Genomic DNA, 27,539 nt, shown 5'->3' with positions numbered 1-27,539 from the left:
CAGGATGGTGTTAAATTTATCGTAACCTTAACGATGTTGCAGCAGCACAGGCCAGGTAAAAAGGAAATCTCACATTTCTGTGCACTCAGATACTCTGCCCCATGCCTGGGTCACCTTCGACAGGAAAAATAAATCCCTCATGGCTCTCAAACACTACCCAGAAGACCTCTCTCTCCCTCTACAAGAGGCGTTGAGTGGGTGTCAACCTAATGTTTATACCGTCTGCTCATGGTTATGTAAGCCATTTTGTCCTCTGTCTTTCCTTCCTCTCTCGCTCTTGCTCAGTTTGCCGAGAATGAATTAATCACGTGGCTTATTCATGGACAGTACCAAAATTTGACTCTTTTATTGATAGGTCAAACTACTGCTGGTCTCACTCATGACCTTTTGAGCTTGACTTTTGGCCACTGAACAGAATGTATTTGCAGGAGCAAAATTAAAAATGAGGCGCTAGAATTAGAAGTTTGGTCTAATGAAGGCAGTAAACAGTTGCTAAAACTTTCCTGCTCGCCAGACACGGGGACTCCAGGGGTTAACTCCGGCGATGTGCTCTTCCAACACAACGCCGCGAGGCTGCTGGTGCTCCAGAATGTCTTGGTTTATTTTGGCACAGTGTGTAATTTAAAAAGTATTGGGCTAACAGCCTGTCACTCACCTCCTGCAGACACTTCCACGCACACAAGGCACCCGTGATGACATTTTGATCCAAAAGTGTTCGCGGTTAAATTAGCAAGGTAAAAGACGTCTGTCAAACAGGACAAAAGTGAATGGCATTACACAGTTGATAAGAATATCCGTATGAGATGATGAGACTTGATCAGTGGTTCGCTTCCACAACCTGGATTTTGCCCTTCCCTTAAAGAAATCTGTGAAGCTCTGCTTTGTCTGTTCTAAGGCGCAAGCTGGTCCTAATGAAATGGCAACACTGTTTACTTTATTGTAAACCACCCCTGCTCTTTAATGGTATGGGAAGCGTGACTTTCAATGTCAGTTGTGGTGGACTACACCTTTTAAGGTGGACTGTTAAGGATGCTTCTGTAGAAGAGAGCATTGTAATTTTGTTTTCACACATAACTTCTGTCCTCCATTAGTTTCTTCCATACAATTCAGTAGATTTCATTTACAATTTGAACTATTGTCTTCCACCGGACAGTTAGGGTTAGGGTTGGGGTTATGATGCAACGCGCAACAGTAAGTGCGATGTTGCCAGACCATCCACCAATGTGAAATCATGTGTTTTTTCCCCATTATTGACATTTTTTGGAGATGTCATTGAACTCTCTTTGTTCGTTCTTGAGTTATTTTACCAACAGACAGACACCGACGACCACATAACCTCCTTCAGTGGAGGTAAAGATAGCTGCTTGTTTGTGTGCCCTAACATGGCACATTATGAGGTGGCAAGCAAGATTTCATTGCATGGTTGGGGCTGATGATTTTCTGCCCGTAACACAATATCAAATAAGTATTAAATTGCCAAAGTGTGCATTGCATAGCAGAGAATGAAGAGAGCCACTGAGGCAATAGTTGAGGATACTTTTCTTTTACGAAGGGCAAGTTCAGGGAGGCTGTGGTAACTTGTGTGAACAATAGCGGTGATACTAGTCTCATGAGTGAGTCAACTCGCACACACACACACTCAGGCACACACGCCAAATTATTATTCACTATTGGCTGTGGACACAGACACAGACAAGGATTCTTCTTCTCACCACATATCCTTGATGTTCAGCTATCAGAGTGTGCATTATTAACATTTTCACTGCACAACTATGCTCTGTGGTGTGGAGCTGCTTTGTCACCCTGCCATGTGAATGTTCAAAAATAGGTCAAAGGGTTCACTGTAACCACGTGGGTCTGACTGCCCTCAGTTATCTCGCCATCTCCTTATGCGACCATTAAAGAGTGATCTCTTTCTGAATTCATAGTATTTGTCACTGATTCACCCACTTCATCTCTCTTTGTTTTTGTTCCAGCGACTATTTATTCTTCTCCTCTCCCTTTGTCTTTCGGCATTTCCCGTCAAGGGTTGCCTTGAGACAGAACCTCCTCCACCGTTCCTCTTCATGTTCTCATTTGCTGCATCCACAAAACTCTCGCGTTGTCTTCCTATTCTTTTTATTTGTTCACCTGAAACCTCCATTTCTAGTCTCCCTCTCTACTTGTTGCCATGTGTCCGAACACTGATTGGGTCACAGTTACCACAATTTATTTACTACTTGTATACCTAATGGTACGATTATACAATCAATTTTTCATCTAGTATATAAACAATATTTAGTGTTTATTCCTACAGTATTGTTGAAACAGACTCCCAAAGTTAAGTTACATTTCAAAACTTGATTGAGATTTTTTTTTTTCATCAAAATTGCCAGTTCCATGTTGTTCATGCAGCAATACCTTGTGTTCTAGCATTTCAACATAGAGACTGTTACTAAGTATTTTCCTTAACTTCCCACGGAACAGATTTTCATCTGCATTTCAATGGCCATCATAGATTGATGCCTTTAATGTTAATGTCCCGAGTGGATCAAATTCTATTTATGCTGAAAGATTCTGATGGTTTCTCTCAGAATTAGAGATGAACTGGTTTCAAATTTCCAAAGGTTCCTCAGAAATCCGACTTGTCGTGGCTGCCGTGTGTTCACCGTGGGCTTCACTCACTATAGACAGCACAGGTTTGAGCAGAGATGTAATGCATGAATCGCTATAGAACGTCATTTTGTATGATGCACCTTTAACATTAAAACACCTTCGCCTTCATGGGAAGTGATGAAGGTGAGGACTTTGTTTTGCTGGACACGTCTCCAAATGAACTAAAGTTCTGCTGTAATAGTCAGATTTGACCAGACTGAGGATTTTAAAAATTGGATTCTCTAAATTTCCACGATGCCTGGGCTGTGTGCGGCGATGTTACCCAGCAGCAGGTTTGTCTGAGAAGCTGCACGCTTGCAGATTTTTGGTGGGAAGAAACTGGACTTGGACACTGATCTGGATACTTGAGGGAAATAAACAGCAGCTAAATCCGTTGTTGGCTTTGTGTGTTATCTTTAAAGATGAAAGGACACAAAGACACAATGAAACGGCTGCCGTGGGGTTTTCGAGGAAAGGGAAGAAAAAAAAAAAGCTACTGGAGCAAAGAATGAGACCTTTGATCAGTGCCGCCAGGCCCATAGGAGACTGTACGCTGAATCTTGGGAGACAGAGGTCAGGAAAGTTAGACTCACTTGAAGACCCTCCAATCCCTTCAGTATCACAGAGCATTTAAGATTTGGTCTGATTATGTAAGAATATATACACAGAGCACTGGCGCCCAATTGGTTCTCCTCTGGCCCAGGACTAGAAACTCTAAACATATCACTACTCTTACATAACCTTCCTTTCTCGCACATCTCAATTGGCTCTTAATATATTAAAACTGACGCTTCTTTTCCAGTGGAAATGAACTGTGACTTAATTTTTTAAAGTTATAGAGCAATCACACTAAGGATCTGCAGGTTATATGTATCTTAGATCAACTGGTTCCAAAGATGGAGAACAAATTTGCTCATCTTGAAGGCGGTAGGGCGTTTCAGGTTGTGTCCCATTTGGACATGCTTTGGATTAGAGCTGGATATTGAGTCACATTTCCCAAATTGATTCGTTTTGATTATGAAAGGCTGGTTCAATCAAAACAGAATCACCATTCTGTTTTGGCTAGTTTGGATAGTTCAGTCGTAACACAAGTTTGGCTTGAATGTACTGTAGCAGAGATTTTTCAGAGAATTGATGGTGTAAATAGTGGAGGAACGCTTGAACTTGCCACATTAAAAATATTAGCTATGTCATGTTTGTGACTCGCAGCTTGGGCCAGCCGATAAATCATTTGTATACCTACGGTTTGATTTTATTTTACCAAAAACCTTACAAATGTAACTCCAATTTCTCTCCTGGAATTAAAGTACCAGTTATAACCACCTCATGGTGTTGCTGGATTAAACGGCATTCCCTCCTGCAGCTCACTGATTCTCTCACAAATACTCTTGTGCTATTGGAGCATGACAATTTCAGCCAAATACTTGGATGCACATACCTGGGATTCACAGTTTTCAGTTCGTTGATAAACCCAGCCTTTTCTACCGTCTTCATGGGGAAAATATCTTTCACAATGTGGAAAGCGACCGCTCGCTCCAGTGTCCCTCTTTTCTCACACGTGGTGCTTTGGGTGAATGATTCCACCACAGTAAGCTGCTTTTTAGAGGGAGTTTGTTGGCTGAAGTGGTCTTGTTTCGCTGCAATGGATTACAAACTTTGCAGTGTGCAGACGAGGAGCAAGTGACTACTTTCTCTACGTCTGTCGCCGCAAACCCAAACCAGTTCCAAACTACAGCGGACACTACTCTTTTCTTAGGAACAAATTTGTTGCTGGCACTTGCTATGTTGTCACTGTCACTCTGTGAAGGGGGGAGGTTAAAAAGTTTAATTTTATTTTATTTTTTTCCAGAAATACTCATTCATTTTTAGCTATCTTATAGGGGACCCTTCCCAGCTAATTCAGGTGAGATGAAGGTGACACCCCCTTCAGGTCACCGGTCCATCACTGATAGAATACCACTCGCACACACTCTCACCTACGGACAATTAAGAAAAATTAATTAGCCTCTCTGTTTTTGATCGATGGGAGGAAACTAGAGTGCCTAGAGCATACCCATATAAGCACAGGGGAACATAGAATCTCTCAGCCGGTTGGCTCAGCCATTTTGAGAGCAGATCCAAGAGCACATGTACGGACCAATTCTCTGTAAATATTGGTTGAAGCTGGAGGTTTTCTTGCCTTATCTTAACCGTGTTCTTGATTTCTTTCCACTGCGCCAGCTCTTTTCCAACTTGATATGTGTATTCATGACAACGTCAAAGACATTAGTTAGCGTTGTGTTTAGATGCAGATCAGGAAATGTCTTTCCTTGTCCTGCATTTTTGGCCTGACTGGCAGCCATAGTTGCACAGTCACTGCAGCCCAGCCTTGCAGCTCTGGTTTCATAAGCAGAAAAAGGGAATGACCTATATACTTCTCTGAGGGAGGGGAAGTCACCTTGCTGGTGGACCAGCGGGCTGGATGACACGCTGCCACTGGGTTTCAAGGCTCTAACTTACAGAATATTCACAGCGTTTTAAATATATTCAAGAGAAAGCTAAAAACTCTGACTCCTTTGCTGCACCCCCTGTGCACACAAGTGCTAGAGTGATCTTGTCAGACAAACACCTCGCCAGAGACTCTTCTTAGTGTCTTAACAAATTGAATGTGTGTAGATGGACAGGAGGGAATTAGATCAGTGCTTCTGATTGTATCCGATTGTGCTGCCGCGGCTGCTGTACCTCTTCCCAGCTTTTCCCCGGGAGGAAATGTGTGTGTGTGCAGGAGAGAGCAAAGAGGAGCGAGTGAAAAGAAGCTTGGCAGTGGAGTTGATGAAGGATGTAAGGAGAATGTTAACCAGACAATCACCTTGCATGTTATTGATTGAGATGGAAGGAAGGTAATTGGCACCTTAAAGGGAGGGAAGATACGACTACTTCGAATGTTGTGATACACAGTGTTCTCTTGTTACTGCAAAGCTACATGTCGCGTTTTTTGTCTACAAATTATAACGATGCTTTCCAACTGGGGTTGGACAGAATTTACCACAAGAGAAATTTGTCTTTTCTTTTTTTGCTCCTGCCGATTCTTATTGAGTTTAAATAATAGATTTATTTTAAAGAGATATTTGTGAGACATGAACCACAAAATATCGTGCTCTCTCCCTGTTTTTGTTGACAATTTTTTTTAATGTTCTTCCAGCTCACCTCTGAGACAGCCAACCTCGACCGCTAAAGTCTGCCTGGTTTGTGGGGACGAGGCCTCGGGGTGTCACTACGGTGTCGTCACGTGTGGGAGCTGCAAGGTTTTCTTCAAGAGAGCTGTGGAAGGTAAAGTTTTTTTAAGTCAATTAACCATTGTTTTTATTTGACATGTGACATAAAGCCACCTTGCCTTTTATCAGCTCCATTAAGTCCAAGTCATGTTCAAAATTGGAAGAAAATGATTCTGAATTGCTTGCTTCTACTAAAGGTGCTCCTGTTGTTCTCTATGATACATTATAGTTATTTCTATTTTCTTCCCTGGAATTTCCACTTAAGTGTTCAGAGAACACTCAGACCTTCCATGTGAAGAAGCTGAGTAACAGTACATGTAAAAGAAAGCAGTGTGTAATCTATGTGAATCTATAGGGAATGGCTGTCTAATTGCCGTCGGGGGCCTCGGTCTCCGTGGGAACTAATGTGAGGAAGCAAACGACGGAAGCACAGGAATGTAGACGAAACTTTGTGACTTATATGCTGTAAAATACGGCATTATATGCTAATAATATCTTTTATTAATGTATATTATTTTAAGATTCTCAATATAAAATGTAAATAATGGAAGATTTTTTTAGAGTGATGAGTATCATGGCAACAGAACTCTGGGTATTTTTACTTTGATTGGTTTTGGGTGACAAAAATATGCTATAATGAGCATTACTCATCAATTGAAGAAGAAGAGAGGAAAATGAAAATAATGATAAGTCGTGAGTCTTGTTCAGAATTTATATTGCAGTACTACTTTCACTCTGACCTCGTGAGGGCCACAAGAATACAAGCAAAGGGCCGCATGTGCACACTGCTCTCCTCTTATGTCAAGCTTGAACTACACAGATGAAAGAGTCAGTTATTTAATGCTTGTCAACCCAAGTGCTCTCTAACATATGGGCTGTGAGATTGTGATGTCTGTGCTGCAGATATTTATTTTGACAGAAAATGTGTGGATGCTTTGAAAATTTGTTAGTAACTGACTTTTATCAGTCTGTTTCTTAACCTCTCGGCCCTCTGAGCTTAAAAAAGAAGTTTGTCTTTATGATGGTTTTAACTATTATCTTTCAATTTTGACAAGTTTTGTCTGCTGTTATATCATAACAACATGACATCGGTAGTTTCCCGTGATGTACTAAAGTAACTGGTCAAAGTGTATGGAAAATGAAGTGTCAGAAGCCTGAATGAATGGTTTGAGACACCAGTCATACAATTGACGAATTAAATTAATTTAAAAATTAACGAAAAATTATGATCTGTAGAGAATAGCAGACGACAGCTGCAGACACACTTCTTGTCGATGTTTTCAAGATTCCACTAAAGACAAGTTACAACCACACGTTTGGTGGTTATCTAGCTCTTCCTTTTACTGATCACACCAAGGTCGATGAAGGCTTTTAAGAGGTTTTAATCGGCAAGTGAGCAACGCTTTACTTTATTAGCAGGGAAAGCAAACATAATAGGCTTTTCATTCTCCGCCTGGGGCACTGCTGTAATTTATTTAGATCCGTGTTTGATGCTAGATACACTGTGCAGATGCCAATTTTTGAAGAGCAACAAAAAAACGGAGCCGACCATCAGCACTCGCCGGCGGCTCCCCCCACCCCCCCTTCAGTCTAAGAATTGCGCTAAAGCCCAATGAAATCATGCTTTGATTTGATGATTGTTGTCGCCATCATGATGCTGACCTTAAGAGGGATGATGTGTTTGGGTTATTGAATCAGACATCCCATTGTTTGTGCTGCGAGCTTCAGCAACTCCCAACCGATGAGTGTGATTGTTCGTCTGGTGGCGGATGACTGATTCATCCGTCTTTATTACCAATATGTGCGGTCTCTTGCGGATTTATCGACCGCACATTTTAAAGATCACCTAAAAAATGTTTTTTTTGTTTGTTTTTTTAATCAAATATTTTGTTATACTTCAGAAATGTCTTTGTTTGCATGGAGTTATATCCCAGCAGTAGTAATGAGCCAAATCTATTTTTTACCTCCTAAACGTCAAGTGTGATTTAAGATCAGTGATTGAGTTAAACATCTCATGAATAAAATTGTAATGATCCAAAAATGAGGACATAACTGCAGTTCATGTGATGTCAATGGGACAGACGTGCAAGTAAATATTCAGATTTAGGTGGCTCCTCACAAAACTTGGGGTTAAAAATAAGGGTTGGTCAACAAAAGCGGCTTTCGTTCTCAAACATCTACACACCGCCTCCCTCGGAGCCGAAATGACAGCGAGTTGGTGTGATGTCATGCGGTTTGCGTGCAGCATGAGTTGCCCTTCGGATGGGCAAAGTGAGCGGTTACCTCACTTGACCTCTTCACGGCTAAAGGGATGAAAATAGTGAGAGAAGACAGAGGACAGTGAAACGGATACAGCGAGGGAGGAGGAGGAGGAAGGACGGAGAAAAAGTCAGACAGCAAGATAAGGCGAGGAGGAGCCCTAGGAAAGAGAGAGAGAGAGAAACAGGAGGATGGAAAGTGATGTGTCAGCACTCAGCCCCGGAGTGTTAGAAGTTGGGAGTAATGAGATGTTTTACTCCTCCCTTTTTTCATCGCCTTCTATTTTCATGTTTGCCAAATTATTTTGGTGGTAAAACCTGACCCACTGTTCTGAATCATTCAGGCTGGGACGAACCGTTTTAGCAATGAGTCTCATGTGAAACAGGAAGAATGATTCCATGTTTAAATATTTGTTCAAGAAATGTGGAGGCACTGCGCAGAGAATGTCTCGCGGGATGTTGTACAGGAGGGTGTAGAAGCTTGTTGTGTTTGTAGCGTCCCAGACTGTGTTCTGCACGTTGTAATTTGGGCTTAAATTGTGTATGTGTGAGACGGTGAGTGAGAATGAGAGGTTTATAGCTTCAACTCAGCTAGTGAAAAAAGATTTTGTGTTGACATAAACATCTGATGCTATTGTTTTGCGGCTTAAATATTACATATTATTTTATATATATGGATTTTTACAGGCTAAAGAGCATCATGCTGCCAAAATATTGAGTCTTGTCGCATCAAATCGATGAAGTCAAAGGTGTTTTATTTACCTTATTTTATACCTTTATTTTTTATATTGTATTTGCTCAAAGTGCGCTGTTTCAGCCGATCTCCTGGAGGACCGGAGATGAGAAGCAGCAGCTGAGACCGGCTGTGGTGTCAGAGCTTCGTACACGTGGGCAAAAACAGTGAATTTTGAGCGCTTTAATGTGAATAACAGATGGGAGGAGGTCATGATTCAAGTTCAGAACATTGCCCAGTTTGTTTCATGAGTCAGTCTCCATGATCCTCATGCATTTTTAAGATCGGTGCACTGGCTTTTGTTGGTGAAAAAAGGCCACCGTCATACCCATTAATGAAGAGTACTTATGTCAGCAATGAGTGGAACCAGAGAGGTCAGACTGAGGGTCCATATCTCTGTCCATCATTGGTCTTGGTCAGGTCTTCTCTTATCTTGGGTTATGTTGGTCTATCCTACAATACCGCCAGGTGACGTCACTTAGTTATGATGATGCACTTATGTATGTCAGAATGACATCAATGCTCTAAAAATGTTTCAGACACTTCCTGGGACGTGACATCACATTAATTTAGAGCCAAAATAAGAGAGATGATTTTCAATACAGGAACATCAGTATCTGGTTATTAGATCTGGTTAAAGTTTTGAAAAATAGATCAGGTTGACAGTCGTCAGTGACGGAAGAGCAGCAGCTGGAATGAGAGGGAAGCTCTGCAGGACAGTGGTGAGACCATGGTGTTTCCAGAGTAGCTCTGTTGAGAAGACAGAAAGCAGAGCCAGAAGTGGCGTCGATGAAGATGCTCAGGTGTTCGAGGATATGAATTCAAGTGAGGAATGGAGAAGTTTAGACCATGGATGTGGTGAAGGAGGACATGACAGAAGGAAAAACAAGAATCAGGCAATGCAGAAGATGTTTGCGTGAAATGTCAAAATGTTATTGACTGTTAGTGAAAGCAATTTGGGTCATAATGTGTTCTGAATGTAACCAACAGTCTGTAAATATGTCTGTGGAGCATGAAAATATAGTCCGCTGCTCACAACATTGTTTATACAAGACATCTGCTCTTAATAAATGACTGCATGTGAACTTGATTTTAATAGCACACTTGCATGTCAGCAGTGGCTTGGCAGCTCCATTCAACACAACCAGCCCCTCTTTTATTGCCCCAGCGTCTTTGACAAAGTGTGTTCTGTTGCCACTCTGCTGTGATGTGGCCCCGTCTGTAGTTTCAGTCATTGCCTTTTTTCCCTCAGTGGCAGAGGTCATTTCAGGTCCCGTCATGACTTGCTTTCGTCTTGGACTGCTGCTTTGTCCAGTCTCATGTTTAGTGCTAGGTCCTCCCACCGGTGCAGGAATGAAAGCTTCAAGTTGTGAGTAAGAGTCTTATGCAACAGCAGCTGGAGTGGAGAAATGGAGGATCCTGCCTCTTTCACTCACATCCCCAATCATCACATTTAAACCTGAAATCTTTCACAATCACAATAAACCTCTGCGCTTCCCAGCTGAAATAGAAAGTGAAATTCCCGGTGTGAGCGGTTGTGTGACACACATTACTAATGAGGTTTGGGGTTTTCAAATGCACATTCATTAGGTACAGTACAAAGAGAGCCAAGTTTGAATCGCTTCTATGATTCTGCTCACTTGAAGCACAGCACTTATTTTGGTTGATGCTCAAGGTTTAATTATTGTGAGCTGCTTTAGATTAATGCACTGGTCTTGAATAGACTTGAAAAAATGAAATTACTCTGTTGGGATGCTCCAGGAGGAAGCAGTGTGAAATGAATGTTATTATCTGCACTCGTGGCAGCCATTCATTTTCTGCCGCTTTGCCGGGTCGCAGGGGCAACATTCTCAGCAGGGAAGCCCAGTGACTCCTCTGCCTTAGGTAGGATGCCAAGATGTTTCCAGGCCAGCTGGGACATATAATCCCTCCTGGGTCTGCCCCGTGGCCTCCTCCCCAACGGACATGACAGAAACTGAGGTGCACAAACCACCACATGTAGTTCCTCTCAATGCAGAGGAGCAGTGGTTCTACTCTGAGCCTCTTCCAGATGCCTGTGCTCCTGACCCTATTCCTCAGGCTGAGCCCAGATAACCTGCAGAAAAGGTTCAAGTTGTTATGAATCAGACAAATTTAAACACAATTTTGCTGTGTTTAAAGATTAAAATTGCACATGAAATAGTCACATGTACTTTTTTTGGTTCACTATTTATATTATTTGTAACCCTAATGGGTGTACCTACTACCTCACTTTTATTATCATGGTAATTGCAGTATCTTCATTGAATTATTTCAAATGTCAAGTCGTTTTCAGCAGTTTCTTTACTGTGATCATATCAGACTATTGAACTTATTCAACATATTAGTTGACATACTCGGCCCTGAGATGGGTGTCAGAGCCCTGTATGTCTGGTGCACTCAAGAGTGATGCAACATGAACGCAGACGCAAGTTCCTCGGCGACCCGAGTCGACCTGCAGGTTTGCTTTGTCCCAGTGACCAGGCTTTGTTTTATCTCTTCCTCCCACCTCATCATGCCTCAATTACACAAATGCATTAGCGTCAGACAATTTACATTCTCCCTTGATCTAATCACCCTCATTGTTGGCTCCCTAAAAAGCCTTAAATCATATTTTGACAGGGTAATTTCTCAGTAAATGCGCTTTAATTAGATGAGAAATGATGTTCTCCAACCAGTTAAATTAAAACGTGGTGCCACATTGCTGGATCTTTCGGCGTTGAAGTTTGAAAATGGGTTCCATAAATACATTTAAAACACAAGAAATAACTTGTAAGGTGTTCCCTTATTGAAGGGGCTGTGGTCCACAAATATTTCTCTACCACAGAGGCATGATTCAGTCTGTGTTTGTGGTGTCCTTGAAGGCATCACAGTTGTTGCTCGAACCACATGACTTCTCTAACCAGGAAATGAGCAACTAAAAGTCAAGAAAAAGCTAGTGACTCATTATATGATGTTTTATCGTAATGGTTGGCCAATTTTACTTCACATAAAAATATTTTCACTTCATGTGTCTGCCACAAAACATAAAGAACATCATAAAATACAGGGAAATGCGCTGTTTTGTCTTTTATTTTTGGCATGTGGGGGATAAAACATCCCTTATTCAGGTGGATATATTTAATATATGGAAGGGGTGGGGAGCTTGGATGGTGACTTGTCACGTTTTACGTGGTTATTTTGCTGAATACAATTTAAAAACGGGCTGGCCGACTCAAACCTTCCTTCGCTGCCGTGTTCTTTTGCGTATCAAGTCTCGTGTTCAACAGTCACATTTTGTGGCCGCCATGTGGACCAGCCCTTCTGATTTCGGCCTTAAAACAGTGTAGGTTCTGATAGGTTGGGAGGAATATACTGAAGAGTAGACTCATGTCCTGTTTTACGATATTTGTTTCAAGACTCTTCGACGGTTGAACCTAACTTTGAGGCTCAATGAGATATTCAAAATTTGTTAGGGTCTCTAGCATAGCAGTCATTGAAATTCGAAGTAGCTATGTACTACAATTTACTTTCAGTGTTATGGTATAAAATATGCTCTGCATAAATCATTCCCTTTCTAAAGTAGGGTGAGGGCTTAGGGGACTCAGAGTAGGGTGTGAAATCTAAGCTTTGAAGCCCATGTAATGTGAGGAACTATTCAGGTTTGCTGCACACGTGGAGCCGGGCTGGAGGTGGGTTGTGGGTGATTTGATTTGAGGTGAAAAATCTCCATTTTTAGTGTTAAATGCTAAACAACATTGAATGATTAAATCAGGCTTTTGGGCTGACAGGAGTTGTTAAATCTGCCCTCCGGTTTTCACAACAATTCATGAGAAAATAAAGAATAATACCGATATAACTGTCGCGACACCTTTCCCCGTGAATATGTGACGAGCGTTTTGGAGGTGCTGCATTATCGAGAGGACCATTCATCTGTGATCCAAGACAAGTGCAAGGCCGATAAGTAAATGCACAAATTCAGAGCTAAACATGCTGCGCAAGTGCGCACGCACACATCCATGCATAAACAACTGCTCTTTTGGCTTCAGCCAAACACACACATACACACTGCGATATGACAACTTGGCCTGTCTGATGCAGTGGATCTCAGCTCAAGATTTATTAACAAGATTCACTGCAATGAGAGAAATGCTTGACAGGAAATGCTCCAGAGTTTTCCCCAATTGCCATTTGGCCAGTCAGATCTGTTTAAGAGAAAGTAAGGCTGTGTGCGTGTGTGTGTGCGTGCATGTGCATAGACTTGAGCAGCAGCAAAGGGGATGGCTGTTATGTGTTTCCTCTGTTGCAGTTTACTGTTTTTTAGAGCAAGAAAAATGGGCTTATGTAATGGTCATGTGATTTAGCCAGAAATAGTGGTGGGGCTACAGCTGCTGCCTCTCCTCCTGCAGCTCGGTTCCTCGTTTTTTTGGCAGCAGCCAGACAGACACACTGCGCACTGCTCATGCTTGCTCTGAAAACAACTTCTGCTCGCTCAAAGACTGTAGAATGAGGCGAAGCCACGCATGTTTGATGAACGCCACCATGAAGCCACACAATACAGGATCAGCATGCAAACACAAGGGAGTGCACGCAGCAGGACACACACTAATGTTCACGCTAGTGGGCCGCAGCCAGTCGGGTCATTCTGCCTCCCGATCTAGGCCAAGATCCTCCTGTGTGTGTTGGTATGGAAGACGCAGATACAAGGTTTGTTTACCAATTTGCCAAGTAGAGCGGCTTTGTATTGCTGCACAAGTGTGTGCGCAACAGTGAGAGAGTGAATGACTGTGTGTGTGTGTGCACCGAGCGTGATCATGCCTGCGCGTAGGCGTATGGCGCTCTGAGGCTGGCTGATCTGTGGAAAGAAGAATTTGAAAAAGTGAGGGATGAAGAAGCAGGCATGGTGAAGGAGCGGTACAGTGGAGGTCTGGTAGAGCGGAAGGAAGCGCTCTGAAATGGGAGATCATTGGGTTTAGCTATGGGCTAGACAGCAGGCAGGAGGGATTCTCAACATGTTAGCATCACTGTCAAGAATAGTCCAGCGCCCTGGTTGCGGTGACCTCAAATAACCTCTTGCCATGTACTGTATGGACAAACATGTTCAGGGGCGAGTCACAATTCTTCTTGTGATCAAACACACTCTGCTCCCATTTAAGGAGCAACACACAGTTGAGAGTCCATGGTTGTGTTTGCCTCACCCCTCTTGTCCTGTGTGTAGCCCTGACAGGCTTGTGTGTCGCCCCTTCTCCAGGTCAGCACAATTACCTGTGTGCGGGCAGGAACGACTGCATCATCGACAAGATCCGAAGGAAAAACTGTCCGGCGTGCCGAGTGCAGAAGTGTCGCCAGGCTGGAATGAACCTCGGTGGTGAGGAGGCCGACTTTGACTAAATCATGTGACGATATTTGATGTGTTCGCTTCAAAATTGGTCCTTTGAGGGGCGAAAAATAAACTTTTGTTTGAGAGGCAAAAAGCCAAAATAATTTGCGAAAATAAAAATTAGGTTAAAAGGATGGATATTTTAAGATAAAAAAAATACATATGAATATTAAATGTATATTAAAAAATAATTAGCAATAATAGAAATGCAAATAATTCAACATTATGTGTTAACTAATTGTAGACACTAGTTAATGTTTTTTGTTTTCTATTATAATACAATAAAATTGCAATATTGTATATTGTATATGTATATTATATATTGCATGTAAATTTAAAAATTAAAAAAATGCCTCATTGAAAAAAAATGGAAAATACCAAGAAAAAAATTACACGAAAAATTGTGTTTTTATTGCTGTAGTTATGTATTTTTGACTGTGGGAAAGTTACATTCTGGGCCTGTTAAATAAATATTTATGGTTATATAAATATTTGTGTTTAAAATACTCTGTTGTTTGTCAGCTTTTCCGTCATGGCTTCAGATATTTTTTTTAGCTGCTACACAATAACAAATCGTAAGATTAAGTGAAGTCTCTGACTGTTGCCTCTTTCAGCACGGAAATCGAAGAAATTAGGGGGGAAGTTGAAGGACGTGAGCAAGGACCTGCAGGGGTGTCGCGATGGTCAATCGACGGTGGGCGGCGGCGGAGGAACATACCTCACGTCTGACAGGGAGCTGAACGCCAGCGCCACCAACGCCCTGGTGTCACACGGTCCTGGAGTCGCACCTTTTCTGTCACCGTCCATCTGCAGCGTGTTGGAGCTGATCGAGCCAGAAGAAGTGTTCTCCGGCTACGACAACACACAGCCCGACACCACAGACCACCTACTGTCCAGCCTCAACCGCCTGGCTGGCAAGCAGATGGTACGCATGGTGAAGTGGGCCAAAGTACTTCCAGGTTAGTGATCGAGCTCGGAATGTAAAGTCAGTTCAGATTACAGCGAAAGTCATGGATGCTGTGGTGCTGTCTTAAAATATAGTTTTGTTCATCCGCTTGCGAAACCTTCGTCAGTGCTTAAAACACGGCTCGCAGGTAAATCTTGGAGCTCATTTTAATTTGCTGTATTGCAAATATTTGATACCTCCTGGGTGTCTGCTTGCCATATCCGGACGTATAAATAGAACGGGAGTGAAGCGGAAGGGTCAAAATGGGCACCTTTGACTTTCAAATGTGGCTTCGACTGTGCTTACTACGTCTGATTCTCACAGACGGATCTTGCCTCTTTTGAAGCCCTCGATTAATGAAGGAGTGCTTATATTTGTTGGTTTAACCTTGGATATTAGTAGGATCTTTAACTGTCTTGGCCTGAGGGGCACAGCATTGCACAGACTGGATTACTCTTCGTGCTTCTTTGTGCGGCAGATCGGCTCACTTCCTGTTTAGAGCTTTTTTTGGGAGCAGAATGGGAACCACCAGGTTGTAATTACCAGGAAAAAAAAAGCTGTTGAATCAAACAAGGGATTAGCAAATGCCTCAACAGTGTGATTTCCCTAAATCTAAATCTGGAAACTTTAGCAGAACTCGCTTTGACTAAGTTGCCGGAAAAATCAGAGCAAAGTCAGTTTTGTGGCTTCAATTTCGATTGTTTTAGTCAGCTTGAGACTTGTCTTTTTCCGGATCAGATCTCCCTAGAAAATCTCTATTCCACGTTCTCTTTTAAATAGTTCTAATTTTACCAAATATGAGACACAAAAATGTTTGTTGTAGAAATATTTGTTTTACTTCAGAGTCCTCCATTCAGGCGACAACTTTTCAGAATTGCTTTGCGTTTGTGACTGGACTCAGATGTGGCTTTGATGAGACCCAGTTGTCCCTAAGTGAATCCTTTTTGTGCTTCAAACTTACAAATGATTTGATGTTTTGATTCAAATCTGTTTGTAAAACACACAACTTTTGAGAGTTTTCAGCCTTCAATATCACTCTGCTTTGGCCCAAAAGGCATTTGTGTTTTGTCAGAGGAGTGAATGAACCACTGCATTCAAGTGTGCTCTGGAAAGCTGCACATGGTGTTCGAACTTTGGTGGCGTCAAGTTTTCAGTCGCAGCACTGTGGAAGGGAACAGGGCAGAGATCTTCGAGCAATTTAGTCAGTGGCTGCATCATGAATCTCCTGAGGCTCCCTGCACTTGTTTATACTTGGTGTTAAAAATTGTAGAACGCTCCTTTTCTATCCTTTTTGGGTGTTGTGTGTGAGATTTCAAAATTGCTGGCACGTCATTTTTGACCATGGCGTTCCAGGTTTCCGAGGTCTGCCCATCGAGGACCAAATCACCCTGATCCAGTACTCGTGGATGTGTCTGTCCTCCTTCTGCCTCAGCTGGCGATCCTACAAACACACCAATGGACAGATGCTCTACTTCGCCCCGGACCTCATCTTTAACGAGTAAGTTCACACCCGCTTGTCCCTGACCCACATTGCACGGCGGCGAGAACATCTCGCCGAGGAATGATGGTTGAAGAAGTTAAATGAGGTTAGTTTTTTGTTATTGTGAAAGTTCAAGTGATAAAATCCACCTTTTCCACAAAAAAACAAAACAAAAACAAAACCCACGGAAAGGTTTTCTGACTCGACAGTAGGGCTGACAAAGTTACTGACACATGTTGGATTTCACTTAAATTCACTATGACCATAGCATACATGTATTGAAGAGCCAATAACAAACACATGAAGTATTGGCCAATTCAATAGCACTTCTCCCACACTCTGGCTTGTCTTGAGGTGTAATTGCATTAAACCACCTTTCTTAGAATTCATGTCCATTTCTAACTTCTGAAAACCGTGGTCTTCTTTGTCATGCTAACAACATGCTAGCTTTTGCTGGAGTTTAACTGCTATCAAATATGATTCTAAGCCGTTAGTGGGCCACGTGACATGACGTGGCGGGCTGGATTTGGCCCTGATCCTTGACTTTGACACCTGCCTACTGTTCACGCAGTCGTCGCGATACGGAAAATCAAGTTAAAGCAGGTTTCCAGTTGGTCAGTCAGCTGGGGCCGGGTCTGAGGTTAGTGGAAAGATAACATGGCGGATTGGAGAGGAAGAATTGTAGCCTTTTCTCTAGTGTGGAAGTATATAAGCAAAAAAAAAAAAAAAAAATTGGACTCCACCGAGTCAGGGTCCATCAGATGCTTCCAAGGAGCTATCAGCTCGATGAGTTGTGAATTCCTGCACCTGCTATGGTGAGCATCTCTTCCTTTTCACTTGATCCTGTTGATGAATTTTCTCTCTCTGCACACGTCATGGTGAAACTGAGGATCAGTGTCCCGTGACATCGATGCGACAGATGTTGCCTCGAGTGTGTCCATATTGCGACTGTTTGACGGAAATTTGCAAATGTCACTCAAGCCAACAAAACTGATGAGAACATTAGAGAATGGATTTATTTCCGTTAGTCTTGTTACAGACCGAGCCAGCACCAGTTTACCCCCTGAGCTAGTGTGGGTTTTGGGGTCCAACAATACGCTGGGATTAGTTGGTGACTCCAGGTCTCAGCCTCGCGCCCTTAACAGCTGGGATTAATTTCAGATCCCTGCAATCCTGTTAAGGCATTTAGCAAAAGAAAATGAATGAGAGTATGTTAATAACTACCACACAAAAAATAAAAAATGATCCCCAAAAATCAGAGACTGAATTCAGGGATCCCCTCGAGGTTCTAGGTTCCCGGGTTTCCCACACTACTCATTGTAGCTATTGCACTGATAGAAGAACTGGTGCAAAAACTACATGTACTGTATATATATAAATCACAGCAACATGTTTAAAGCATGATATGATATAAGACAGCTGCAAAGGGTGAGAGGCACCTTGGGCTGATCCATCACAGGTCGCCCACCGTCTGATGAACCGTTCACATCAGTCATGATCAGAAAGCTGGGTGACTCTTGAACGAAAAAGTAAGCCACTTAATAGCTAATTTATGCGGCCGATATTGCGTTTGTGAGGCACTCTAGAGAATTAAAAGGCAATTTTCTCCTATTTAAATACCATGAACTCTGATTAGTGTGCTTTTAAGCGATTCAAATAGCCTGACTGTAATCGCATCGTTGCTAAAAAGAGGCTGTTTTGATTCTTTTATTCGATTTGGATGGCTCTGAAACTCGCCGGCATAGAACATGAGGCTACAAGGACGGCCTTGAGCCCATGTGAGCAGCGTCACAGGAAGCCACTGCCGTCAGTCACTGCCGTCAGTCAAGCCATGGAAATGGATAAATATGTTGAAGGACGGTGGAGGATGGAGCTGCCACAGAGGATGATATGAAGCTAGTAAATTCTAACTCGGAGAGCGCAGACCTCCGCCAAGCAGCTCGTTTCCACCGTTGATTTACAGTCAAATTGTCATCTTCATAATCAGATTTAGCATTTGAAGTCACGTTGGCTTCATTGGACAGCAGGTGGCAATAGCGTTTCGATACTCACTCACACAACACGCACAGTTAATGAGTATTTTCAAAGCCCCACCGAAATGGAATCCTTGTACCGTCATCCATTTCCATTGCAATGCATTTGGAGTTATTTTTGCTGACTCTGATGACCACAGTGGTGGAGGCAATTACTCTGACTCACCGCTCCAAGGATGCATGTAACAGCCTCTTAAACTGACATTTTATGAAACACTGAACTCTGTGTGTGTGTGTATAGCTTGGAAAACATCTCTCTGCATTGTTTACATCCACATGTTTGCTCGTGTCAGTGAGCACCAGCCGCGTCCCAGGTGTGGGATGCTCGCAGGTTTAGGCTCACAGGGCACAGCAGATGCAGAACATCACCAGAAACAGAGGCTGGATCTCTCAGGCAGGTTCAGCTGTCAGCACACTTGAAGTTCATTTTATTGGGAGTATATGTACAGCAAGAGTACTGTGCACTTGTAGTGTGCTTGAAAGTACAGTTTACTACTTCTTCTGACTAGATTGGAAGGCTTTACGTTTATATAAGTGCACTCATCTATATTTACTGCTACTTTTTGTGGAACTTCTTCACCTTTTAGTTTACTTAGAGTAGACTACAAGTAGGGCAGGTGGATTATACGATCAGGATGAATGATCATGGCAGACTTCTAGTCAGTCTTGCTTATTGTCCGTCGCCCTTTATTACAATTGAACACAGACTGTCTAGCTACATGGATTCACCTCTCCTCCCTGACCACTAGAGGTCACCATGTTCTGAATCTGACTGATGACGTACAGTTGAAGACCGGAAAATGTGCGCAGGAGAGAGCTCTCATCGGATGGCTGATACTGAGATTGAGTTGTTTCGTTCAACTGATCTTTTACACTGTTGGCTTTTTGGCGATGTTCAGCGAGGATCGCCTGATTGTAACATTAACCACCAAGCTAATGTGATACAGCACGGCATGATGTCAGTTCCTTTTTAATTAAATTTGCTTTGTTGTAGAAAAAAAACAAAGCAAGGAGAGAAAAAGGTTGCTACTCTGCGGGTCCTTTTCATTTCTGGAAACAAAAGTCTGTTTGCTGGTAACTTCACCCCGAGTGAGAGATAGTTAGGAAATTGCAGTTGAGGAGAACAAGTTAAATTGCTGCCAGTTGTTCCTCCCTAAGACCGGCGGCTCCTCTGGGCTGTGATTCAGCAGAAAGTGAAGAAATGAAGTGATGGTCTGAGAAGTAAAACTTGAACGCCGCACATCCCTTTATCAAACGGCTTTACTTGCTATCGATTTGCAGAATTCAAGTTGACCTCCAGAAACATTTGGTTCCTAATCTGTTACTCATGTCTGCTTTCCCAAAACATTCCAAAATGTTTGGCTGCCTTCGGTTTGGCTCTGCCCTGCGCTGCGGATGGTTGTGGTTTTACCATACTGAGCCTAAAAGACTTTCAAGCCGAGCCAATCCACATGCATCCGAGCTTTGCTCTGATTATTGCAAGAAGAGGCAGCTGTAAAATGTTTAACGGTTCTCCGAAATCTCTGGCGCTTGCAGAGCACATTTCGGATTTCGTGTTTCCTGTTTTCAAGTTTTGTGCGAGCAGAAACGCCGGAGGAGGATTAAGTCACAGATAAACAAGTGACAGGGGTTTTTATTTCAGTGCAAATAGTTCTCTAGCAAGCGGAATGGGATTAGCTATAGGTTGGACTCCAGTCCCTCAGCCCTGTCTGTTCAGGAATTCTGGATGCAGCGCTGTGCTTTCTGGTGAAGCAGTTTGGTATTCTACTCTTCCTCAAGGCTTCAAGATTCTCCTCTGCAGTACTGCGCAGCACAAGTTTTTGACCTCTCTGGTGGAATTTCCTGAAAAATTGAACATTTCTGTGGAGTTAGTCAGGAAGTTTTCTCCTTTGCTTGTTTCAAAAAACGAAGACTAAGATAAAAGCGAGCCTCGTTCACACAAAAATATTGTGATCAGCGTGTATATCTGTTGTTTTTGGGTCTTTGGCGCAAACCATGTTTGATCTATTGGTTTGAAATTTGATGAATGAAGAAGCTAATTGGCTTTGAAATGTTAATAACAGACCAGTGCTCACATATTCCAATGGAAAACAAACAAACAAAACAAAATTACATGTCTGAATACACATTTCGTAGCATATTTACTGTATGTCCGTATTTATATTTTTCAACTGTGTAATTGGATAATATTAATTATAATTAGCAATGTTTAGAATGGTTTGGAAACAGTGGCACTGAGGAAAAGACAGGAGGCAGAGCTGGAGGTAGCACAGATGAAGATGCTGAGCTTCTCTCTGGGAGTGAGCAGGATGATGATAGGATCAGAGGGACAGCACATGTGCTCAGGTGTTTAGGAGACCAAGTCAGAGAAGCTAGATGGAGATGGTTTGGACATGTACAGAGGAGAGAGAGCCAGTACATTGGTAGATGAAGATGTTGAGGTTGGAACTGCCAGGCAGAAGGTGGAGAGGAAGGCCAAAGAGGAGATTGATGGGGGTGAGGTTTGTAGGTTTAAGAGAAGATGATGCAGAGGACAGGGTGAGATGGAGGAAGTTTATCCGCTGTGGCCACCCCGAAGGGAGAAGCCCTAAGAGAAAGAAGAAGAATTAATAATTACAATGTTACTACATGATAACGACATGCTATATAGCAAGTGCAGCGTTGGTTCCTGGTCTGTAATGATGGAAAGGTTGTGGGTTATGTAGAGATTCTGAACAATATATGTGTAGTAGGACTGCAAATAACTATTTTGATAGTCGACTAGTCACCGACTTTCTGAACGGTTATTTGACTAGTTGTGTACGAGCTGACGAGCACATGAACATTTGTGATTGTAGTGTTTTAAATAGGAATTTACAAACAATAAAAATGCTTGTAAACACATCTCTAAATGTTGTTTTGAAAGTTTTTGATTCCTAATCACTCAACATGTGGTGTGGAAAGTGTTTGGCAGATGTTGCATCTCGCTTGAGTCTTCGCCTCAGTCATTTCTTGAAAAATGTTGTATGACGATCGATGACATCACGACTAGTCGACTCATGAAGCGGTCGGCGATTCATTCTACAGTCGACTATGTTGCCAAGTCAGAATACAAAAAGATGGACACGATTTCTATGAGCTAATGGAAAGTTCCTGCTGAGAAATGGTGAATACTAACGCCAGTGGATTCAGGCTTAGCTACAGAAGTGCTTCATACAACACCAATTAAAGTGAAAAACATTGTTAACTCAGCAGTGAAGTCATTACTTCTCACCTCTTGCTGTCTCTCCAGGTGCAAGTTTAATTACAGACTTGGCTCTAGTCAACCTTCAGGTCTCTCTGATCATGTGGTCACGCAAGATCCACCTGTAGAGTCTGACTGTAGCCAAGGGTTTTCAGGCACCAAGTATCATTTTCCTGACAGTGACAAAACTCGGCAAAAATTTGTCATAAAAACGTCAACACAAACTGACAAACTGGCAAACACACCCACGGTGCGTTCAGGTCTTGGTGTTTCAATAATTTGAATCAAATGAATATGCATTTTCTGCAATTATGGGAACAATTCTCATTGTTATTACATAATATGGCAAAACCACTGATCAGGTGGTATAGTAATTACAGAGTGTAGCTTATGTAATAGCACTTGATCTAGTGTTGTGTAGGTCATGACATGGTGACGTGGATCCTCACACCAGAGGTGATCGTACATTCCTGATGACATCATTTTGTGGAGCACTGTAATGTAATCTGACAATAATGGCAAAATAATAACAAATGTAAGACAGAATTAGATTTTTGTGCATTTTCACTAAGTTCACTAAAACATGTCGAAACATTCGGATGGAAACCGGGTGGTGTAGCGGTGGAGGTCACCAGATGAGGGGCTCACAACTGGACCAGGGAGTGACAAAAGTTTGGACATGAAAATGACTCATGTGTTGCTTGTCGTGCTTCTCTCCAGGGACCGAATGCGTCAGTCGGCCATGTACGACTTGTGCTTGGGCATGAGGCAGATGAGCCAGGAGTTCGTCCGACTGCAGCTGACCTACGAGGAGTTCCTCTCCATGAAGGTCCTGCTGCTCCTCAGCACAAGTAAGAGTCTTCTGAATCAAGTCGGGAATAAAAGAGGACAAGCATGTCTTTTAATTAAAGAAGGGAGTTGATAAAAAATAAAATAATATTGGAATATTGGAATAATATGCATTTTAATCAGACTGAAAGTACTTACAGGGAAAGTACTATTTCCCTGTAATGAATTACTGACATTAACTCCCTGCCTACTTAGAATATTTCAAGTGAAATTAACTATATTGCCGGATAATGTAATATTTTGGAACAATTTAGCAAAGAAAACAGGAAATTAATAAATGAAACTGTGTGATGTAAACAATCTAAAAGCGGTAAATAGTATTTTGTACAATATACTATGTAATTTACTCGATACAGAGTTTTGTATGTCAGTTTCCACGTTGACAAAATTCCAAAAAAAGTTTTGAAACATGAAAAACAACTCAAAAATAAGTCAAAACAATTATCCCTGGGTCACTTGGAGTATCTCTCTCACACGGTTGCTGACGTCTTTACCTTGTTCATATTTACCCCAGAAGCTGAGCAAGCCAAAATATTTGTTCTGTAAACACAACAAAATGAATGGATATGAAAGAAAAATGCCGGTGATATAACCAAGACTGGAGTATTTGGCTGCTCCAGGCCTGAGACAGCAGTTGCATTAGCAAACATCCTCAACCATGGAACAGGTTTGGAGTTGACTGACAGGAGGTGACCTGTGACAGAAGAGTGACAGCTGGGGTGAGGAGTGGAAGCAGAGGTGGAAGTGCCAGAAGATGCGTTGGGAGTGACTAGGAAGGTGAGACTAGAAATGTTGTATTGGAGAGAGCTCATATGGACAAGTTCGTTTGGTAGCCGGTCTACCGGGAAAAGAGACCTCGGCTGAGGCTTTGGGTGGATGGCTAGGATACATGGAGAGGAGAATGTTGGAGATGGGGGTGAGAGGAGGAGGATGGAAAAAAGAAATGAGGGTCGTGGAAGCAGTGTTGGGGAACATGAAGAGGATCAAGATTAAAGTGCATGACTTGCAGCTGCAAACCTCCAGTGGTAATGGTTGAAAGACGAAGAAGTCTTGAGTCATACTTTTGGTATGGTGACAGCAATGGTTCAGCCGTGGAGATCTTGAAGGGCCTCTCTCTTCCAATTATTCATTTGTTCTGGCTCTGAAAAATGTTGGACACCCCTGCCCCCAGACAAACTTCACTTCAGAGTTCAAACCTTTTCATGATTACTCCGTTTACTAGCGCAAAACTAGCAGCCGTCGCCGGAACAAGTGCTCAAGAAACAACTTTCCTGCGGTAAAAACAATGAGGGTGAAAACAAAAGCATGAAGTTGTGGCAACATATCTGAAGGAGAGTTCACACTGGCCCTAGTTCACACGCCAGAAACCAGAGCCGTGCCAGTGCATTTCTCCGTTGATTGGCAGCGGTGCCGAGGTTTGAGCCGTTTCTGATGTTCATCCAAGTAGTGCGTTTGTTTTGGAGGAACTTCAGTCTTCACTTCATCAGCCTGTGCCACCATTTTTAGACGGCTTCAAACCCTGGATCACGTCTTGTCTTACAATGTGTGGTTTACTGCTGCTGGTCAACTGAGGGGGGCGCTTTAGAAGGATGTAGTCAACCAGCTGAACTCACCAGCCATGGCGGTCACCACGACTATATATGCTGTTACAGCAGAGGGACTCATTTCTTACACTAGAATCTGTTTATGGCCTGATTAGGAGGCGATGCAGGAGCCTACTGGGCCAGTTGAGTGGCTAATATCTCCTATGAAAACGGCCATTCAATGGAGTGAAAACCACTTTGTAGCACTTGTTAGGGTGAGGATTTTTCTTTTGAAGAGGAATTTCAAAGATTCTTGGATGGTGTTTTCATTTTGTACGAATAGAAAAGTCTTTCTTTTTTTTTTCTGAAGGCAGGTAAATACGATGGTCACCACACCTTCCACCACCCCCACTGGAAGAGATCACGAGTCCATTAAAATATCAATAGAAACTTGCGAAACTCAAAAATGAAAGTAAACATTTATACCTCTTAAACAGAAATTAAACAGAGCTTAGGTTATTCGCAGACTCAGACCGCATTCTAACCCGACAAAAAACAAGCAGGACTCGAAACCTTGCAGGAAAAGACAATTTAAAAAATGGCGGTGGTGGCGCTTGCATCTCCGACAGACGGAGAGAAAATGTGCTGACGTCTTTTACTTCCTGTTATAGTCTCATGACCTGGTTTGAAATTAAAATAAAACTAACAAAGTTGAAAATTATGCTGAAATATCCAAAAGTTGCATTTTAGCGTGTGGTATTTGGAACCTGTTGTGTTGAGAATAGATCTAAAGAGGGGCACCTTGTAAAAAAACGTTTTTTAAGGTGAGAGAGGGAGCCAGGTGCATGACTACGGGGTGGTGGTGACGGGGAGGCGTTGCCGGTCCTTCTGTTGCCCCGGCCTCCCTCCTCTCTCCGCTCGCTGCTCTTCTGGAGATGTTCCAGAGCGTCCTGCTGCACTTAATAAAGGCCAGTCGAGCGTCAGGAAAGACTGCAAGACACCAACCTTCCCCTGTCTCCTTCCTTTATCGGGCTCAGATTTGAAATTGTCCTAAACGCAGTGTAGATAAGTCTGAGGTCTAAGAGAACATAGGAAAGCGCAGGAGGACGACACGAGGAGATTCAGGTCGAGGACGGGAGGACTGTTGCATTCCAGACCCCAACATCACCACCGTTTCAGAGGTGTCATATATCAAATCTGCTATTGCCATTCTGAATCAGATCTTCATCTTCACATGATGACTAGCGCTGATCACGTTTCATTCAGGCTCAGTCTCACTAGGTGGCGCTCCTGGTTTGTCAGTGGTCTCATGAAAGTCGGCAAAGCAGAGGGTGCCACCTAGTGGGCTCTGGAAACGAGAACACTGCGTCATGAAGCTTCAACAGCCCCAAAAAGTGACCTACATGAGAGGCAGCCAAAATCAGCTTGACACCAATTACTGAGTTATGAAAGGTCTATTTCAGGTCACAGAGGGCAACGCCCTTCTGCCAGGTCGCTTTTCAATCACTGAGTATTTGGGTCAGTCGTGGCAAAACAAAAGTAGATCTGGGTTTTAACACATTCTCATCATCTCAGCTGTGAAGCACCGGACCGGCTTTAATCCAGCGTTCAGGTTCGATGATGAGAGTTAGTGGTGATCGCACTCAATGGAGGAGCGCGCTGAAAAAACGGTCCCAAAGACTTTGGAAGCTCGGCTTCGTGTTTCCTCTGTTGTCATCATCACTGCTGATTTATTATGCTCGACGCACCTGTGCTTCATTCTGAGCGAGCAGCGGGTGGTTTGAGTGATGTTTTTGGAGGATTTATACCCAATAAATAGTATTGTTTGAGTGAGGAAAAATTTATTCTGCACTAGTGAAGGCCGAATCTAATATCTATCTAATACACGCAACATCCGACTTACGACCTGCTCGACTTACGTCCACGGCTTATTTATTTATTTTTATTCAATGTCTGGCAACGCGTACGACGCAGTATCCCAGCATCTCACTCTCACATTGCGGTCTACCACGACAGTAGGACCTATACTATAGTACCTAGTCGGACGTTACGTGTAGTTGTTTTTTTCCTGAAGATGACTCAATAACTATGCAACGGTAAACACGCTAGTGTAGCAGCCAATCAGTGAGAACTGTAGGATTGGAAACAGTAAAAAAAAAGGGACCCACAGACAAAAAATCTAGGAAAGGATCATGATTCCCGCACATGGTTTTGTTTTGATGTCTGTTTGTTAGCAATTTAGCTCCAAATGATATGTGTCATTGAATTTTTAGGCAGTGCTGAATATGATGATAGAAGTTTGGTGGCGCTCTGGCATCTGTAGCCGCTCTCAGTTGCCGCTGCTATTGCTAGCTACTGCTGCTAATTGTCAGCCTTGTTGCGCAGGCTACTTCCATCATGCTAGCGCCACCTGCTGTCCCGTTTAGTTTTTGATTTCTAATGAAAACAAGTACCTAATTCTGTGGATTAAAAGAACAACAAGGCGAGAATATGGGCTTAACAGTTTGGGTGTGAAGGCGCAGCTTTGCTAGCTCGACCTTTACTGCAGGTATGTGTTGATCCAGATCAATAAATCTGTCATTACACAGAGCCACGTCGTGGTGTTAGTGGGCTGCTCCAGCACGTGCATCCTGATGTGTGTGTGTGTGATGGTCCATTAAGGGGTCCTGAGGGGCCACATCAAGTTAAGATCAACTGTCTCATCCACGGCTTGGTCTTTTCCAGTTCCTAAAGAGGGTCTGAAGAACCAGGCGGCCTTCGAGGAGATGAGGGTGAACTACATCAAGGAGCTGCGGCGCTCGGTGGGAAGAGCCACCAACAACTCGGGCCAAACCTGGCAGCGCTTCTTCCAGCTAACAAAGCTACTGGACGCCATGCACGATGTAAGTTCTCATGTCCCGTCCTCGTCTGCTGCCAGTGGCCGGCGGCTCTGGCTCAGCTGGGCCAGCTCCGGCCGCCAGGCGTCCAGCAGGCGTCCCATGGAAGCGTTTATTCCAGAGGACAGCATCATGGCTGGTTTGGATAATGATGCATCATGTGGGTCAGTGATGCCGTGGCTCAAAATCAGGATTATTGCGTGCCGCCGAAGGGTCCGGTTCAGAGAGCAGCGTGTGGGCTGAAGAGAAGGGATCAATGCGAACTAATGATGGGATCAGCACACAGTACGGTACGACTTGACTACGGGACTTGCTCTGAGCTCAGGGTCACGATGTGGCGTAACGGCAGCCGG

General features: G+C 43.0%; 1 protein-coding gene across 1 annotated transcript in view; it reads left to right on the top strand.

The window, feature by feature from the left end:
- The window catches only part of nr3c2 (nuclear receptor subfamily 3, group C, member 2), a 60,587-nt gene that overhangs the window by 27,425 nt on the left and 5,623 nt on the right, over positions 1-27,539 (top strand). The window contains exons 3-8 of the mRNA XM_053857834.1: positions 5,816-5,943; positions 14,128-14,244; positions 14,871-15,215; positions 16,556-16,700; positions 22,659-22,789; positions 27,035-27,192. Coding sequence (XP_053713809.1) covers positions 5,816-5,943; positions 14,128-14,244; positions 14,871-15,215; positions 16,556-16,700; positions 22,659-22,789; positions 27,035-27,192 — 1,024 coding nt within the window. The remainder of the gene's footprint in view (positions 1-5,815; positions 5,944-14,127; positions 14,245-14,870; positions 15,216-16,555; positions 16,701-22,658; positions 22,790-27,034; positions 27,193-27,539) is intronic.

The sequence above is a fragment of the Synchiropus splendidus genome, chromosome 2 (assembly GCF_027744825.2).
Source record: "Synchiropus splendidus isolate RoL2022-P1 chromosome 2, RoL_Sspl_1.0, whole genome shotgun sequence".
Classification (NCBI taxonomy): domain Eukaryota; kingdom Metazoa; phylum Chordata; class Actinopteri; order Syngnathiformes; family Callionymidae; genus Synchiropus; species Synchiropus splendidus.
Note: the sequence above shows the minus strand (reverse complement) of the source record. Positions and strands in the feature narration are given on the sequence as shown.